The sequence below is a fragment of the Lingula anatina genome, chromosome 3, assembly GCF_051362555.1.
Source record: "Lingula anatina isolate TDL-2025a chromosome 3, LinAna3.0, whole genome shotgun sequence".
Taxonomy (NCBI): Eukaryota; Metazoa; Brachiopoda; class Lingulata; order Lingulida; family Lingulidae; genus Lingula; species Lingula anatina.
This window is the reverse complement of record NC_141769.1, coordinates 12,117,790-12,137,101: the sequence shown is the minus strand read 5'-3', so window position 1 is coordinate 12,137,101 and position 19,312 is coordinate 12,117,790. Positions and strand designations below refer to the sequence as shown.

Genomic DNA, 19,312 nt, shown 5'->3' with positions numbered 1-19,312 from the left:
TTCTGGAGTGCTACTGGCAGTTGGCGAACATTCTCGGGAGCTGGAACATGATGACGAAAACGCTGATCCAGAACATCCCACAGGTGTTCGATGAGCGACATATTGGGTGTGGTAACACATGGTTGGCGGATATGTGGGCGGTTCCTAATGCTATCAGTGTCTCTGAAGCGTGTTCTCAGACGGCTGACAGTGGAATGATGCACATTCAGGCATGCTGCAACTTCTGTTACCAACAAGCCAGCATTGAGCATGCCGATGCAATGCTCCCTCATGATTTCAGACATCTGTGGCATGTTGATAAGTGACAGAAATGCACATTTTGGTGTGTCCTTTTGTTGCATAGACTGTAAGGAGTGTCTGTGTATTGGTCATGCAGATTGACCTCCACTTGGTCATGCTCCATTAGTCTTATGGGTGGAAAAACTAAACCTTTCAGTATACTCACGGGGAGCATCCAAGTGAAGCCAGACCACTATACTTGATCAATACAAATCCATCAATTCACAAATAAACCATCAACTTTGGCATATTTCATAATTATCCATTTTAACTGACCATTTTAGTTTCGTGCATTTATATTTTTGTTCAGTATATGTTCTGTGCGACCTTGCTGCTGCCAGTTGACAAGCGATTGCTACAGTCCTGCAACCGGTTTTCGGTCACCGAGTGGTTGCAGACAGGTTGTGTATCGCTCGGCAAACAGTGTGGGACTGGTAACCTATAAATTGAAGATGGTCTATAAGAGGTTGCAGATACCATACCGGTTTGCGACTGCTTGCCGATCAAAATTGGCCACAGCTTCTTAATTAGCTTGCAAAGTGATTGCAAGCGACCGCCAGATTTTGTGGTTGAAAAAAGGTTGCAAAAAGGTCGCAAGCACCGATATTTTGTAATTTCCTATTCAACATATTTGGCCTATTGATACATTGCAGCCAATTTCGGCATATCAATTTTACCAAGAATCTGAAGTGCATGTCAAATAACCTACTTAAAAATACAAACGCTGTTAAATGAACTCTACTATTTAAATGTTTTATCCCTCAAGTCGAGCAGGTATCGCACAAGTCACGAAGAAGTGGGCGCCACGTGTCACGTTACTTTCCATGTAAACCCTGCACTTTTGTGTAACATCAGTAGCAAGCAATCACCTGAATTATCTGAATATAGACAAATCACATGCCATATTAAACTACTTGAACCTGCCTTCCTCTTCTTAGATAAAAACAATGGGAGCCGATTTTGTGGTAGAATAAGAATCGTAAAATCCATGGAAATAGGAAAGGGTTAGAAAATTTTTTGATTACTATAATTAATGAAACTGACAAAGATGACAAAGACCTGAGGAAAAAACAGAGATTATAGTCGAGACATACCTCATGAAACGCTTTTTGATTACTTTTTATTTGCGATGCCACTTGAAATCACGTTATTCACCCTTTTTAGAATGCGTGTGTGCGTGCGATATATTTTTTTTTCAGAATGTACTGTTCTGTTCTGAATGAAAATTATTTTCATTATTTCTATAGGCGTTTTGAGCCTACGTGAGTAATCACGATTTTTCTCTCTCTCTCTCTCTCTCTGAAGTTTAGTCTCTTGAAGCGTGGCATTCTTATGTCATATACAATAACTCTAAAGATTACTCGCATACTTCTTTTATTCTTTGTATTGATTCTGTATAAATATCACCACCAATAACTGTAAACATTAGGGTGAAGAATACACTTGTTCGGGTTTTCAACATTTCCCAATCATGCAAAACACTACCCAAACAAATTCTATTGATCAGTTTTTGACCCGACTCAGCATATCGACATTTCTACCATCTGGGATTGACTTCCAATGTAGGAAACTTTTCACAATATTAAGTTATTGGTTTTTTTTCTTCAAAACATATTGTTCGGTGGTAAAGGCAAGATTCCTAAACATAATTTTCGTGACACCATTAACTCACGCTACATAGAGCTGCTGGATCGATTCCATTTTCTGCTTGTTAGATGCGATCAGTATACATGTAGGCCTATATACACCATTTAATCTGCCATAATTTTTTATGATCATTTGAACTCGATCGTCCTTTAATTGTATCCTGTTGTTATCACTTTTAGGCCTAATGTGTGTGTGTGTGTGCGCGCGTCTGTGATTATACTTTTTAATCAATCATTTTTCTACGATTATTATCATAATAATTTATTGTCTTCTAAGTTTACAATAATTTTGTGGTTGCATGCCTTTAGATTTGTGCGTGTTGATCGTAATGCTTGTGCCTTTTCTGATTGTATCTAATTGGCCTATGTGAAAGTGAGACTGAGCACTGAACGTGCGATTAGAACTGAAAATCCAGAAAATCCGTTCATTACTAGATCGAGATTATCCGGGCAGAATCCGTAACACAAAATATAAATACACTTGGTGATTTCACCACCGACATACCATACCTTGGGCAAATTCGACATATCATAGAAACTTTAGGCAAATCGAAAAAAGGATAGGTGGATAGGCCTACAGTGTAGGCTACTGGGTTTTAACTGCTTCAAGTAGGCCTACCCGTAGGCCTACTAGTGCAGGTGTATAGGCCCTATACATGTCCGACATTTTGGCGGTCAAGCAGCTAAGGCATGACAGAAAACCAATTACAATAATAATAATAATAATTTATTCAACTTTTACAACGTTACATTTTAACATATGCATTGTTCGCTGTCTGAGCTACTTCTAACAATATAGCCTACTCTGTTATGCTTACATTAAGTCGGCCTAATAGTTAGAATCTTGCTGTTTGTCAAAATTAGCCGGTTGTATCATTATATGCCAATGGTAGGCTACAAGCTTATTAAAGGCATATAGTAGGGGGGGGGGGGGTCCTTAGATAACCTTTTTCCCCAAAACCGTGTCAAAACCACCTAAAAAGATGCTTATAGGCTACATCTTAAAAACAAATTACAAAAACCAAATTAGGCCATCTCTATTATCAGAGCTGCTACTTGGGTTTTAGTATTTTGGAGAAAAATCACTAAAAACAGATGGGTTTTATATTTGGTTTTTAAGAAACTTGTGTAAAAAGTTTATTTGAAAGATAGCTAAATAGGCCCTATATACTCAAAATCATGCCACAACTCGAAGCTCGGTGTGCTGGTCATAACCAACATGTAGCCTACAAGTAGGCCTACATTAATTGCGTCTTCACTTCAGAATCCGTTGGACCTAAAGGTTTCAGCTCCTTATACCAAGTTTTATACCATATGTAAAAATAATCAAACACAAGCCGAAAAACTTTCTTACTGTTACGCCAAACCTGAAGTGAGATAGGCCTACCAGTAGGTCTAGATGTACGTTGTTACTCACTGACCGCTAGGTGGCATAGTGGGTCAGGGTCCCCTTATAAATGTAAGGTGTTTGATAATTTTCATATATGATCCAACTACCAAGCTAATGAACATTTTGCTCAAGTTATAGTCTACATGTACATGTACCGGTACCTGGTACAGTAATACTGTACTGTCCCGGTGTATTCTGCACAAGGTATACAGTCTAGGTAGGCCTACTCGCTTTGATATTCAGTCAAAACCCGACATATCATGACCAACCGGGTAGAATAATAAATGTTATTTGCCACTCATCATGTAGTTAAATGATTGTTTAAAACTAGGATCCATCATATATACATGTACCCCTGCACATGTATATAAAACTGTATAAGCTACCTCCGCTAATCAAGACAGGTCTTGGGAAACGACCTTCACCTTTCATTCATAAGTTACATAAACTATGACATCCCACACGAACTGATTAATTCATTAAATACAGAAAAATACGTAATCATAAAAAAGAAATATATAACAATCCTGCAATCAGTATATATTATTGTTTTCTGATGTAAAATGAAAATATGATTTGGAAGCAATCTGTATTTTATTTAGTATTTAACGTATGACCTAGTTTTGGTTTGTCGTGACAAGATATAAACATGGCTCAAGATAACGGTGTAGACGTGAACTGTAAGATATGCTGCTTTCTACGTGAGTCGACGACGAAGGGCTTTAGGAGACTATCAATGGACATGGTTGCGATAACTTTAGTGTGTTCTCATCGGGAATAGCATAAAACATGAATTACGGGAAGAAATCGTCGCAGACATCATTCGATTCGTAAGTCATATTCAGAAATTCCAGGTGAAGTTAGTGCATTACTACAGGCACTGCACCCCAGTATCTGTCTCTCGTAGCCTATTTCATCTGTCAAGATATCAGCTTATGGTCTGCCCAGATGCAGTCGATATGACAACTCGCCAAATCATGATGTGGTAACATTCTGATGTATAACTAAGCACAGACTGTACGTGTGACAGTGTGAAACTTCACGTTTTTATGTTTTGTCGTTGTTTTGTTTTAGAATTACCAAATATCATGCACAACCTTAATTAAAGCACAGTAAAATATGTCAACCTGACACCTTGCCGTGTGATATATTTCATCCTTTATAAAATGCAAACAGTTTGTACATCCTCTATAGAAGCTGTGGTAATGATGAGGCAGTGATACAGTTTCTAGTAAGATGATGCACAGTACAGTGCATGCTGCTGTTACATATATACAGTATGTACAATGTACACACGTGTAAGTTGAAATCGTCTGACTTGCAGAAGCAGTTGTTTTGCTCATAACATTTTGTTTGAGAGAAGACCATGCCCATTAGTTAAGTGACCAATCTTAAAAATTTCTGTTGAAAGGTCAGCACCTCATTAGATTCATTCATACCCTCATTGAAAACACATTGGGCCAACACAGACATCACAGGGTCCCTGATGCCCAGGACTCACAGTGCTGTAATGTAGTTTGATATCTTCATCATTTTTTCATATTGAAAATAATGCAACTAGAATTGGTAAGTTTATATCATGGTTTCCTTTATATGTGGACTTGTGGGTTGCATACAGAGAGATTGCATGCAGTGTCAGATACTAGCACTAACATGTACTGTACAGACAGACTTCCAATGGTGTTTTGATCAGTAAATACAGTACGTAAAGCAGAATATGCGATTAAGAATTTGATAAGAATGATTTAGCAAATGTCTGTTACATTTTTGTAGTAGGCACGATTTTTGTTTCAATTATTGCAATATTTTACCAGATGTTTAATATCATATGAAGATATTGTAAATGACCCATCAATAACAGTTGCTTTTGAAGGACTTGTTATCACAATTAATAAGCATTCAAAACCACAAGATAACATAGCAAATACATGCTGAAATCAACCCAATCCTTTCAGAAATGATTAGAAACGCAATTCTATGTAGCACACTTTTTAGGCTTGTAGACTGATAAAGTTACATTGGTTGCCTGACATATAAAACTTCTCATACACCATGGGTAAGTCTACAAGACTACAGGTAATTGATTTCTAATGAGAATGGAACAGAATCTAAAAGGAACAGAGCAAGTTGTGGTGGAGGTGTTATCAACATTTAGCTACTGTTCATATTTTGCTGATCAATTTGTTTTGGTACATGAAATATGACGATAGCAAGATGCTTTTGTATAGCTTAAAAAAGTCTTTGCTTGTTTCAGATGATGTATTTACGAGTAGTTATGTTTGGACTAATTGGACAGGTTTGTGTAACTTCCCAGCTGTATCCATACCAATTCGAACTTTCCTTATATTAATACACAAGGTGATTAACTTGTGGTTATCCATCTGACTATATCCTCTATAGTTTAAAACTGATTGGGAGAAAGATATAAAGAAAGTGAGGTTGTAACTGTATACTTAAATATATAATAACTGTAAACATAGAATATTTGGGAGAAAACCAAGATCTTTTTTTTTTTTTTTGATGAGTGCAGCAGAGCCTCTCCCAGATCATCTCCCAGATCAAAAAAACTGAGGACATAGTTTACAAAATTACAAATGAATAATAATAATAATATTTAAACAATGGTTACATGCACAGCTCCAAGTGCTAGACTGAAGTCTGTGATTATCAGATTTTTCTGTACAACACCAGATGTTTGCCTTTTCCACTTTGGCAATTGAAGAATTCTAGAAAATGAAAAAGAAAATTAGTGAAAATGAAAGACAAGAATCAATGTCTTTTGAAGTGCGAAGCATATGAATTTAGGTGAAAATTATTGAATGGCAGGATACTTGACTTTTCGTGAGAAAGCATCCCATTATTGTTATGATTTTGTTGCACATATTATTATCAATTCTTGTTTTGGCTATGTGGAATGTTACTTCAGCACCATGGCTATGCTGGTCAGTGTTATTTCTTCACATTTAAATTTTGTTTATTGTAGACATGAAAATAGTATGAAAACTGAAATTTGCATATATATATATATATATAAAGTGAAGTATGAAGATTAAACCAGTCTGCCAAAGGTTATACTAAATGCAGTATTATTGAAGAAATTAGTGATGTATTACCTCATGGTCAAATGAAGAATAAAGTTTGAAATGTCATTTCCATTTGTGATAAAATTTCTGGTATTGAATAACTAATTGAATTTCAGTACAGATAGGAAAGTCGAATGTTATCACCAAGGTAAAAGACAGTGGTCTTCAGAAAAACTGAGTATTGACACTGGCAAATTTTATTGAGCAACTTATTACCAACACAAAATTAATAATCATAAAATTATCAAGCGAAACAAATCAAATTTTGAGTACCACTTGAAAAAAAAAGACATATTTAATTTTATCAAGATTGTGTTGTATTAATAGTATTGATAAAATTATCAAGTCATCAGATGTGTAATTGCCCGTTTTGGTACTTATGTTGTGGCAAACAATATAGTCAACTACAGTAGTTACAAATGGACTCTCTGACACCTGCATTTCAAGGCCTTAAAGTATGAAGTATATACTAGTTAACAGACCAATTGAAAAAAACACTTTAAATGCAGCTTTAGTGTCAAAAGAATGTTAATATGAAGTCTTAATGCCAGTTTGTTTTAAATTTTGCAGATTTTTTTTTTACCAAAATGCTTTATTTTGATTTATAATTACAATTATTTCTTATTTATTAAACTTGTTCTGATTGCACCCAAAGAGACAGACTTAAGACCACATGGAGAAGGACCTAGAGGCAGAGAGCACATTCAGAACAGTGGACTTGCAGGTCTGCGGACAAATATGGCAACCCACTAAAAAGCTTGCCCTTAATTCCCAATCAGGCACTGAATAGATTTCCCACGGGGATCATGCAACAAGCATTCAAGTTTGGTCATATTTGAATTATGGATCTGTTAGCAGACATGAGCTTTTTCCATGTTTTTTTAATTCAATTCTGATGCTTCCTGAGATTCGTGAAGGTTAGGTGTTGGGTCTCATGATAAATGTTCGGAGTTTTTTTTTTTTTTTCTTTTTTTTTGAAACCTAGGCTAATGTGTGTGTTAGCCTGCAGTTCTGAATGCACCCGGAGTTAAAACAAATGGGAGGGAACCATCTAACATCGACCCTGCCCCCGTGACGTGACGGTGAGTAGTGGAAGATCTTTGCTGGTGCCCTAGTTGCCAACTGGGCATAAAATGAATTGATGGCGATGTCTGTGTGTGCTGTTTGGTCAAAGATAGGAATGCACACTATATGTTCTCTAAATATTTCTATTAATAGAACCAGTGGAAGTTTGTTATACGTTAATTGTTCTTCAGTAGACATGTTGCTTACAAGTTACAACTGTGACAAACAATAGGATTGTTTTGTTGCTAAGGGTGGCAGACAGTTGGCAGACCAAACTTAACAAGGGTGTGAAAGGTCAGAATGCCCACAAGTTAAAAAAGGAACTGGGCAAGCAGCATTAACCCATACTTGAATTAATCTCTGAGTACATATTAGTAAGTTAAGCTTGTTTTTATTATTATTATTATGCAGGGTGTGTGTGTGTGGGGGGGGGGGGGGGAATGGTAAAAATACATAGCAAATTAACATTTTATAGATATAATTATATTTATCTTTAATGTAAGTATTCAATGTTATTGTGATGTAAGTCCAATTTGTATTTTACTAAGATTAAAGTCTTGCAGAGTTTCAGTTATCAGTTATTTCAGCAAAATATATGGTGTTTTTAAATTGTACTTTTACTCCATGTCACCACTTAAAATCACCACCAAGCATTGATATATATTTCTAGTACTTACTGGTTTGAGAATTTAAAAAGAAGAATGTTAGCTGCATAGGGATGTCAAGGAAATGATGAAGTAGATGTGACATACAGTACACTGTGTACACACACCCCAGGCCCATAGCCAGCAATTTCAAAGGGGGGGTTCTTTTTCTGAAAAAGTGGACCTTTTACCATATAACCCCCATGTACCTAGGTCAAATTTTACTCAGAGTGGACCTTTTTCCAGCAAAAAGGGGGGGTTCTTTCGAACCCCCCGAACCCCCCCTGGCTACGGGCCTGCACCCATACTGACACAGTCTTGCATCATTGGCTACATCAAAATAATAAATTTTCCTGATGCCATTAGAAGTTACAGCAGAAATTATTCTGATGTAAACCTACATGTATTTGTGCTAGCTTTAATTTTGCTCCAGTTTAGAATCTTATATTTGCCATGGTACATGACACACTGGGGTTTTACATAATTTCATAGACAGGGGACCCAACCAAAGAATTACAGGTATATTAAAATATACTAGGATCTAGCTAGGAGTCAATAATCTTGTGTTTGATCCTAGCTGTTATCAAGGGTGTAACCACTGTCTGTATATTTTATAATATGAACATACACTGAATGAATACTGTCATAGTATTTATTGCTGTAAGCCACTGTGTTAAGAAGTGGTGGTGCTTTTTATGGAGATGAGCCAAGGACTTCCATCATTAATTATTCAAATGGATACCTTGTGCCCATCCATGTTGTGGCTATCTCACCACCATTGTCAATCCTATTGTTTAACCTAGGATCCACTGGACAGAACTGATTGTGATGGTCCAGGTAGTTCTCCGGCAGTTTGCTAGGGATAGGATATCTCCACTCAACAAACTTTCCCCAAGATGTTCACAGATATTTCTCTCACTTGTTAGTTACAGTGGTCTCAGTCTGGGATAGTATAAACCTTCGCCTTCGGGTTGAACCTGTCAAGTGAGAAATTTTGTTAAGTGAGAAGGGGATTGCATAATGGTCAAGCAAAATAAATAAATAAATAAATAAACAAATAAATAAAATAAAATAAAATAAAATACAGTAGAGGAATGGGACATTTTGATCTGTATAACACATAATTCTCTGTTTATAATAGCGTGAATAATCTTCTCTAAAACTTATTATTAAATATGTTGCAAATAATTTCTTTTGTACTTCAACAAATAATCTTTGCTGACACCCGTGAGTTGTGATTTGGACGGTTGAGATAACTTATTAAGTGAATGGAGGGCAGGTGATCAAAATCCCCAATGTAGGAGGAGGAGTGCCTTACTTAGCCCTCATATATAAATTTAGAATTTGTTGAAGGGGTGGGATGAGTTTTTTTTTTTTTTTTTTTTTTTTTTTTGCATAGGTTGCACGTAATTAAAGTACATGTTTAGTAAAGATGGAGGAGGGGGGGGAGATTAGGAAACGACCACCAGTGGTGCACACTGTAAAGCTTGGCCAGCTGGACAGAGGGGAGATAATACCTTTGGCCACTGGTCAAGCAGGTCAGACAGATCGTGTTCACTGTATTATATATATATATGTGTATGTGTATATAGATTAAATTTGGGCTGTCTGATAAGCAGCTGTAGCACAGTGGGGTCAAGCTGGTCACTAAAGTGAGTAAAGGAATGCAGTATGCTTCATTTTAGGTAGATACATTATTTAAAATACTTGATATTTTATTTTAAAATCTGATTCAGAGCAGTAGACCTAGGAAGATATTATTCCTTGGTAACTGTTACTGCGTGACTTTGAAAAGGCATTCCATTCTTTGTCTTGGTTTTTCCTTTAGAAGGCAATGACATTTTCCATGCTAAGTTAGGAGTTGGATATCACAGTTCTGTAGTGATATTTCTGTTACTGTAGTTCAGAGGGCAAATGTTTCAGAATTCTTAGAAATTCAATAGGTATGCCATCAAAAGGATACCCTGAAATTAGGCTTTCACCTTCAATCTTTTTATAAATATAAATTAAATTTGCAGGAGTACTTGCAGCACTTAAATGGTATAATGTTATTAAATTGTATAACACAGGTATAAAAGAAGTTAAAAAATTAATTTCACTTCATGCAGATGATACAATGTAGCACATATTTTGGAGTTATGATGTTAGCCAAAAAGTACTTGGTGAATTAGCCAATTATGTATTACCAAAATGCTACCAAGTATACCTTTATCATCAAAGAGAATTCCATTGTTGGTTCTTTAAGTTTCTCACATCTTTTACTTTTACTTTTGTTTGACAGTGTTTCAAATTACTAGTACGCATATCTACTGAAGAAAAGTTGAGAGAAAAAGCAGCCTGTCAGTGGTATGATTTCCTTGATAAGATATTTGATATTTATCTGATCAGTCACTTCTTTCTTACTTGTACATGTCAAATATGAGCTATTTGTCAACCTAAATATTAAGCATACTTATAATAAATCAAATCTGTTAGCACTTGACATTTTCCTGAAGGGAGTGGCAGTGACTGCTTTGTGTTGTCCTGTATTTAGTATGTTTTAAAATAATAACTGCCGCTTTTTAAAAGCATATATATATCTGGCAAAGAAGGTGTTCTTTACATAAAATAGCAGGATTCAAGACAAAAATGATCCTATACAATGTACATTTTTTCTAGGAAATATACCAGTTAGGAGAGAGAAAATAATATGACACTCAGGAGAGGTGTTTTTAATATACTGAATACTTTATCAATCATTCATGAGTTGTCAGATACAATCTTGAATAATAGCCTATTGCATTATCATCTGTGAGCGTCGGGAACAGTGCATTCAAATTATGTGACTAAAGAATCTATTTAAACTGTCTAACACAACAAAGCATATGGCCATTTGTGAAATATTCAAAACTTTTCTGGAGCTAGTTTCCAGTATATCACTGAAACAAAATAATCCATTACATGTAAAGATGAATTGATGCACTCTTGCATGTCAGTTACACTTATAATTAAATGAACTGTTACTCTTAAGACACCATGTGATCAACTGTACATAGAATAATAAGTTGATTTTTCAAACTAAAAATGACAGCTAAAACCTCATGGTATTAAACAATGAGTATATATCCTGATTTTGTATGGCACCTAAATTGAAAAACTGTTGTATGCTGAATGTTAAAGGACCATTGAATCACCCTGGTGCTATGCAAACAAACAGATATAGTTAACAGTTATGTGTGACATGCTATGGTTTGATTCCAGGGGATTCCAGTAGTTCTTTATAAGAAATTAAGGTTCCCACTCTGCCTGACCTCACTGGCTGCATTCACAACATAAGTTGATACGTGGACTAACAGATCCACAGGTCAAATATGGCCAACCCACTTGAAAGCTTTCCGCGTAAACCTTGTGGAGACTGTTCAGTGTCTATAAAGGGATTATGCGGCAAGCCTTCAAGCAGGTTGGCCACATTTGATCCTCGGATCTGTTAGCCCTTGGATCAACTGGTTGTGAATGTGGCCATATATGACATGCAATGGCTCGATTCCAGTAGTTCTTTATTAAAGGCTCCCACTCTGCCTGACCCCGTATTATGTTTACAGCCTCCACTCTGTTGATCCATTACGGTACTACTACCGATAGTTTCAGTGAGACCCTGAGAGTTAAATTCAGTTGTGCTACTGCAATTTTGTAAAAGAACATTTTTTTTCTGAAAATATGTTTATTAGTAAAGAATGTAAGAAATTCTCTATGCAGTTCATTGCCAACCCAGTGGTGGGTACCAGTACCATGGGGTTTATCTGGATCATTATGTTTGAAACTGCCTGTACAGATTTAAAGCCTGACCTTGATTATGACCTTTGGCCAGATTAGTCTAATTTTCAAGGTCAGATTAGAGAATTGAGTTAATTTTTGTGTACAAAATTTATATATTTTCTCACTACAGTATTTCCTGGATTGTCATTTTAACTGTCATGTCAATGCAAATGTCAAAACCTGCACATATGAGTCTGTATTATCAAACCTCTTGACTCACTTTTCGCCGACTTACTTTTTTCAATGGTTCCTTGATGTTCAACATTTGTTTACCGTCATTGTTACCATATGTAGGTGTTTCACTCATTGACTGTTATGAGAAATGCAGAGAAGGGCCTTCATGATCACTTAACAAGACAGTAACTGTACAAAGTTAATAAACATTGTGGTAAGTGTTTGATTTCCACCCAGTCTTGAAGGATATACTTACAGTTTGTGAAGAGCATGCATGCATTATGACATGTTGAGTGTCACTGATTTCTGGACACCAGTTAAAGGAATTTTTTATGCCCAAAGTTAGGCTTAAAATCCACTGGTTGTTTTAATATTATCATTTGATGTTTATGGACATACAAAGAGCATTGTATGGTGATTTTGCTGATGGCATTATACCAGTTATTTAACAGGTAAAAGTGGCATCTTCATCCTTTGCACAGCGACAGACCTACCTGTTATTGATATGTTGAACAGTATAGCCACAAAGTATATGTGTCAGATATGATGGATTGCTAGAAGAATAAGGAAATGATAGAAAAAAAATTAAATTAGGTAATGATACATTTCAGGATATCATTATGTAATCTGAAGTTTTTTATGTCAAACTGGGCCCTAGCTGGCACCTTTGGATTACAAGCAGGCAGATTACATCAGGGGCGTATCCAGGATTTCCTTGAGAGGGGTTCATTTTTATTGATCTCCCCCCCCCCCCCCCTTAAAAAAATTATTATTAAATATGTGGTGGGAACAATTAAATAAGTACATTAACGAAAAAGTAATTATATTAACCAGGTTCTGAAAGGTTTCTGCTACTTGCTCAATTGCCAAACAACATCTCATGTCATGATGGGCTTTTGAGGGGTGGATAGAGGCACTATTTCAGGACTGTCGAAGGTAAAGATCAAACATAGGCTGATGGCATTTTAACATCACAGCATCTAGTTTGGACACCTTTTTTTATCTTGCTCAGTAGTGGTTATATGATAAAGTTAGACCATAAAAAAAAAAAAAAAACAATTTCTATTTCAGCTGGATCTGTTGAATGGCACTGGGCAGTGATGCAATTTTCCAGATATTGATATAAATGTCCAACCTGGGTCGCTGTCCAAAATGGGTCCAGTGATGTTATAAGAATGCCCTACACCAAGCATGTGTGCAAACCATTATATTTCAGAAGTATAAATGCAAAGCAGTGTACAAAGCTTTTAAAGGTGCTGTAACTAGATAATTTGGTAATATGATTGGAAAAATCAGAAGTTGCAATAGCATTGCGAATACCTTCTTCATTTTTTCGCTGTAACAGCAAAATTAATGTGGACTGATGAGTGTACGACCCATTTTAAAATTCCCTCATGAAACATTTTAAGTCTCCCAAATTCTGTTGCTGATTTTCTTTAGCCAACAGGGGTGTCAGAAATAAAACTTTCTGCCACCACATGTACCCGCGAAAGTGAAGAAACGACTTATCAGTTGTTGGCTTTGATCTTAGACATGAGACAATAGCAGAAGATTCACTTATGCCATTAAGGTGGGTGAGCAACTACTAATTAACTTCTGTTGATGCAGGATAATAATTAAATATATAATCAACTAGCCATTGTGTCGTGGAATGCCACTAGGTGTAAGCTCCAAACTTAATAAGCTTTATAAACACTACATTATATGTATACTAGTATATGTGTATTATATGTATAGGGTAGGGCCTCCTCTCCTCATTGAGATGGCAATTGGTCACTCTTATCGTATATCCTAGATCTTATTTATAAGACAGCTATGGAATGTAATGCCAACCACCAGTGATTGATCAATTGAATGAATTGCACACCTTTAGGAAGAATTGGAGAACAAAGCAAACAGGTTTTTTATCACCAAGAAGGGGGGGGGGGGAGGTCTGAAAATGTGTCCAAACCCAACAAACCCCTCGAACTCCGCCTAAATCGGCCACTGTACATTCAGGTACTAGCAATTGTTTTCTGCCTCCAGCTTGCTATGGACTTGGCTTCTAATTGGTGGTTAGATAAGCTTTTCTGAATTGCTCCATCTGACAGTGTTTGAACTATAATTTGCTTGTTTGTCCTAAAACCAAACTGTAAATTGTTCATTGTCTCAAAAAGATTCAAGATGTTTGTCTTTCAACAGGGTTAACTGGAAAATGAAACGTTTGCATGTTTTTTGTCTTTTTTGTGTTCCACAGCAGGTAGTTACTTCAGATAACAGATGTTAACAGTGCTTAGCTGTACACCTGTCAGCTTCAGCTGGCTTTTAGTAAAATAATGAAATTAATATACTTGAGCAAAGTGTAAAGGGTAGTAAAATAATTAAATTAATACACCTGAGCAAAATGGTAATTTTAGGCTAGATGTTAAAACAAAAACACATGTTAATTGATTTTTTTTTTTTTTTTTTGGTAAAAAATGTCTTTTTTTGTTTTGCCATTTTCCACTTGACTGCTGCTGGTTTTTCAATAATAAAAAAAATTACAAAGACTGCATAGGACAGTAACAGTCAATACCTTGCTTCAGTAAATGGCAGTTAAGCTTGTCCCTTATCTTCACAGCAAGCTGACAAACATGGTTAAAAATTTGCAAAGGATATATTGGCATACCTATAAACAAATTTTAATTTGAGAAAATAGCTGTTTTTAGGAGATCAATCAAACATACCACAAAGCTGTAGTCTTTGATTGAGCTTGATGGTGTGGTTTCTTGGAAGTAGAATATTACTTTGACTTGGAAGTTTATGCCTTTTTTTCATTGTCGAAGTTAGATATTAAGCATACAGAGAGTGAACTTTTGGACAGTGAATTTTTCATATTGTGGCTTTAATGATGCATTAGATCTGAGTTAAAACATCAAATCTTTGCCACTAAGCCTGCCCAGATGCCTCCATATATAGTTTCAAATAGCTTAACTTAAAAATGTTACCCCTGTGAGGGCTCAGTTTAGTCACGTCTCTTATTAAAGAGGTAGGTTATATCGTGCTTTGAATAGATTTTATTTATTTGCTTGATTATGAAGTTAACAGTCTGAAATTGAGAATTAAATTTTCGTTAAAAAATTACAGTTAAGGAGTAGGATCAGATTTTTTTTAGTTTTATGTAACTCTTATCATGAGGAACTTATATTATTCAGATGTAAAGATTTACACTTGGGAATATTATAAACTGGTAAACCTTCACATAAACTGTATTATGGTGGTAGACAGGAGAATTGCAGGATTAGATCGGTTCACTGCATGGGGCCTGCCAAGGTTGCATGACACCATGTTAACCCATTGCCACTAGACTAGAAAACACTATTTAACTGGACAATGACAGGAAACTCCCCTGTCACCCTTAGAAACATGGCGTGGGGAAATTGACATTTCAGGAAGCTCATCGGCAATTAATTGCCTTGCTGAACACAAGGTGAAGAAAACAAATGGTCATGATATCAGATGGTCTCCTCATTGATGCTTCTGAATATATTGGTAAACTTGGCATTTATATAAGCTAGTAACTACTGCAGGTGTTGTCAGTTTGAAGATTTTTTTTTTGTTTGTTTGTTAACTGTCATTTTGTCAGGTAAGTTTGAAAATGTGCTAATTTAACAATAAATGGAACATTTGAAGTCTTCTAATTAAGAGACTGAAATTAGACTTACATTTTGTTGTGAAGTTCTAGTAATTGCCCAGAAGGTGATAATCCATTCATTATGAGGTATTCAGATAATTTTCTTCATAAAGGGGCCCCTCCTTTTTTTGATGATTACATTCAAAATACCAAACAATAAACATAGGAACATTTTTCAGAACAAACAGTAAAACTGTTTATCCCAATAAATTACAGTAGCCACACAATCTTCCCAAAGCAAATCGTGACCTTTGTTTCTTTTCATTCTTTGGCTGCATTCACATCAAGAAGAGCCAAGGCTCAACAAAGCCAAGAACTAAATATGGCGGACATACATGAAAGGAAAATCGCCTGATCTTTTAATAGTCTCTCCGCCTCTCACACGCCTCCCCATGCGTCGTCCTTGCGGGGGTACAGTCATTAAAGCTACCTAAGAAAAATTAAGTGTGCATGCTCATTGGTCTTGGGTCAGCTGACATTATCTCCGTAGATAGCCGCTTCATTGTTGCTCAACGGGCCAATTCATTCCTTTTTCGTCTCTGTTTTGAAAGATAATAGAACAGAAGAGCTTTTTTCCTTCAATCACTTCCAGCTGCCATGCTTTCTTCACCGCGAGTTTAATTGGTGAGCATGCACACTTAATATTTCTCAGGTAGCTTCCGGGCGAGTGGAGCCGAGATTTTATGACTGTACCCCCACAGGGAAGACGCGTGGGGAGGCGTGTGAGAGGCGGAGAGACTATTTAAAGATTAGGCGGTTTTCCTTTCATGTACGTCTGCCATATTTAGTTCTCGGCTTTGTTGAGCCTCGGCTCTTCTAGATGTGAATGCTGCCTTTGACTCACCACAAGGATAATCATTAGTTATTTGTTTGCAAGTGACACTGTTAAGTGTTTTGTTTCAAAATTATTCTTGAAACTTGAAATTTTCTGTTTCTGTATGTCAATTAATATCCTAAATAAATGAATCATGTGAAAAAATTCCAGTTTAGGGCTTCTAAATAACAATTATAGTATATCATAAAATATGGTCTCAAGGTTTTAAATGACTGTCAATATATATAAAAGCTATTAAATCTTTATTTTTCACTTTTTTTTAAATTTCCCCAAATTGTGATGAAATTTACAGTTCACATTTTGGGTTTTCAAAAATACGTTTTTGATCATAATTGTATCACTGCAGAGTGATGGCATAAAATAACTTCACATTTTATATTCCACAGAGAAAACATAATTGTTTCATTATTCATTTAGATATATTTGATAAAATCAAGGGGGGGGGGGAGGGATTAAGGAAGCCTCTTCTTGGTCTTGGGAAAAATTTCAAGTTTATAATGACAGGAATCTAATTTTTTCTGTCGGAAAACAGCCAAAAATGGAGAATGGATCAACAAAAAAAAAAAAAATTATTTCTGGATCTGCCCCTGAAAATGGTGATACATTTGTTTCCTCCTTAAGAAATGAGTAGCTTGTGCTTGACATGAACATGTGGATAAAAAGGCATGTTGTATAAATGATATATGGGAAATGAAAAACTCTCAATTGTGATAGTTAATAGCCTTCCCTTTTTGTAGAGGGTCTCTCACTCTGCCTCATCTCACACATATAGCTGATTGGCTGTACAAGAAAACTTTGTGATTTTGATAATAGATTTATATTGGAATTCAGTTCAGGTAAAAGATGCTGTAGAGAAGAGGCTGTTTTCAATACTAGCATTTTGTATAGCAAACATTTAAAAGGGGAAACTAATGAAGTACAGCTATAAATAATGAGTAAATCTTTTATAATAGGAAAGCAGTCTAATGGAATTGACCTTATCTACTAACTGTGACAGAGCAGGAATTTTCAGTTGATAGTAGCAAGGTTGAATCTCTGCATTTTTTTTTTCTGTATTATACTGTTTATAATAATGATTTTTCATCTAGAATTATATGTCGAGTAGTAATTTATACTTTTTTTGCCATTAACATATATAAGAAACATAGAGTCACCACAGTAACAAGGGCAATTACATGGTACTTTGGACATCTGGAGGTGGTTTCTCCAAATAGGAATTTTGGTCTTTAACTGAAAGATTGGAAATTTAGTCTTCTTTTAATCAAGATGACTCAGTACTTCATTTGAGGGGATTGGGCCAATTTTACAGAAAGAATGAAAAAGTAAGCTGAAGTTTTAGACTGATAGTCACAGTATGTTATTGGACTGATTTATTCTAGATTGACTTATTCAAGCTTCTAAACTAGATTTCTTTGACTTGCAATTTAATCTTCTTTTTTGTTATGGAAGTAAAAAAGATGTTAAAACAGGGGTCCTGAATAGTTGGGGTCAATAATAAGGACGATAAGTTTATACCTGCTATTCATCCAATCAAACAGTAGTACATAGAGTTAGTCTTAAAACAAATTTGCTTGAAACAATGCTGAACATGATCCAAGTAACAGGGAAAATAATGATTTTAAAAAATACAATGAAAATAGGATTGCAGGTTGGCTTGACCCAAGAATAGGGATGCTTCCTTTTTCTATTGCTCTGGTGCATTGGTCATCATGACATATGGCCTTTCAAAGTGCACTTGATATCCAATTTGATTTCTTTGAATGCAGAATTATTCATTTCCTGTTATTTATAAATGTAGATATCCTTAAGCGAGTCTGCATAGCTCGTGGGTTGTTTTCTCACAAGATCTATCAAGAGACAATTCACTTGACCATGCTAGGGTTCACCTTTACTGAATGCTGTGCATGAAACCACCTATGCTAAACAATATACCAGTAGGAATGTGCATAGCCAGTGAACAACCAGAGAAATATCTGTGAATATTTAGTGGAATAAACTTTCTCTGTGACCCTGTAGTAGAGGGAAAGTAACTGATGGTAAATGAGTTCTGGAGTACTCCATTGGCTAAGATACAATTTACACTCGAAGGTATTCTGCATCCTGCTGTCTGCTTTACCAAGTTTCATGAGATTTTCCTAGGGGCATATGTATACAGTAGGCCTGTTGCCAGAAAGCTCTGAAAGTTCCTATTTGATGCCAGGAATCAAGGAAGGAAAGGTAACAGAAATTGAACATAGCAGGTTATTGACTGGCAAGTGAAGTGAGACAGTCAGATGCCAATTGGAGTTTTTTAACACCTGGGTGGCGCACGTAAACATGGCAAATCTGGGACTATTGCCTTACTTAAAGGCATCGCATTTTGCAACCAAGTGTTAATATTTATAGCGATATCATCTCTTGTTTCAAGGCTATTATTTGAAACGAGTCAAACCTATCACAATTGCCTTTGTGTATACATAATTTATTATTTTACAGTGTCTCTAATGTAATAAACATGACGGTAAGTTTTGAGTGCAAGTTGTAATAGCATAAATAACAAAGCATGGAAGCTTAAAAAGATTGAGTTACTTGGTACCTCTGATAGAAAGGATGAAACTGAAAAAATGAGATCTTGGTGTCTCAAAAAACTTATATGGTGTTTTTTGCTGGTCACATGAAAATTTCCTGCAAAAAACGCCATATAAGTTTTTTGCTGGAAATTTTCATGTGACGAATGCCATCATAAAAGATAAAAAGTTACACTGATGTT

The 19,312-nt window shown here is 35.8% G+C and overlaps 1 protein-coding gene across 3 annotated transcripts in view; it reads left to right on the top strand.

Annotated features, from left to right (window-relative positions):
- The first annotated feature begins 3,933 nt into the window (after nt 1-3,933).
- LOC106155407 (uncharacterized) overlaps nt 3,934-19,312 on the top strand; it is a 33,962-nt gene continuing 18,583 nt past the window's right edge. The window contains exon 1 of one of the 3 annotated variants that reach the window (XM_013530233.2): nt 3,934-4,145. In XM_013530233.2, coding sequence (XP_013385687.1) covers nt 4,105-4,145 — 41 coding nt within the window. In that variant the 5' untranslated portion in view covers nt 3,934-4,104. Of the gene's footprint in view, nt 4,146-4,862; nt 4,882-9,763; nt 9,793-19,312 lie in introns of those variants that run through there. The other 2 variants (XM_013530237.2, XM_087010094.1) reach the window with 2 other exon arrangements.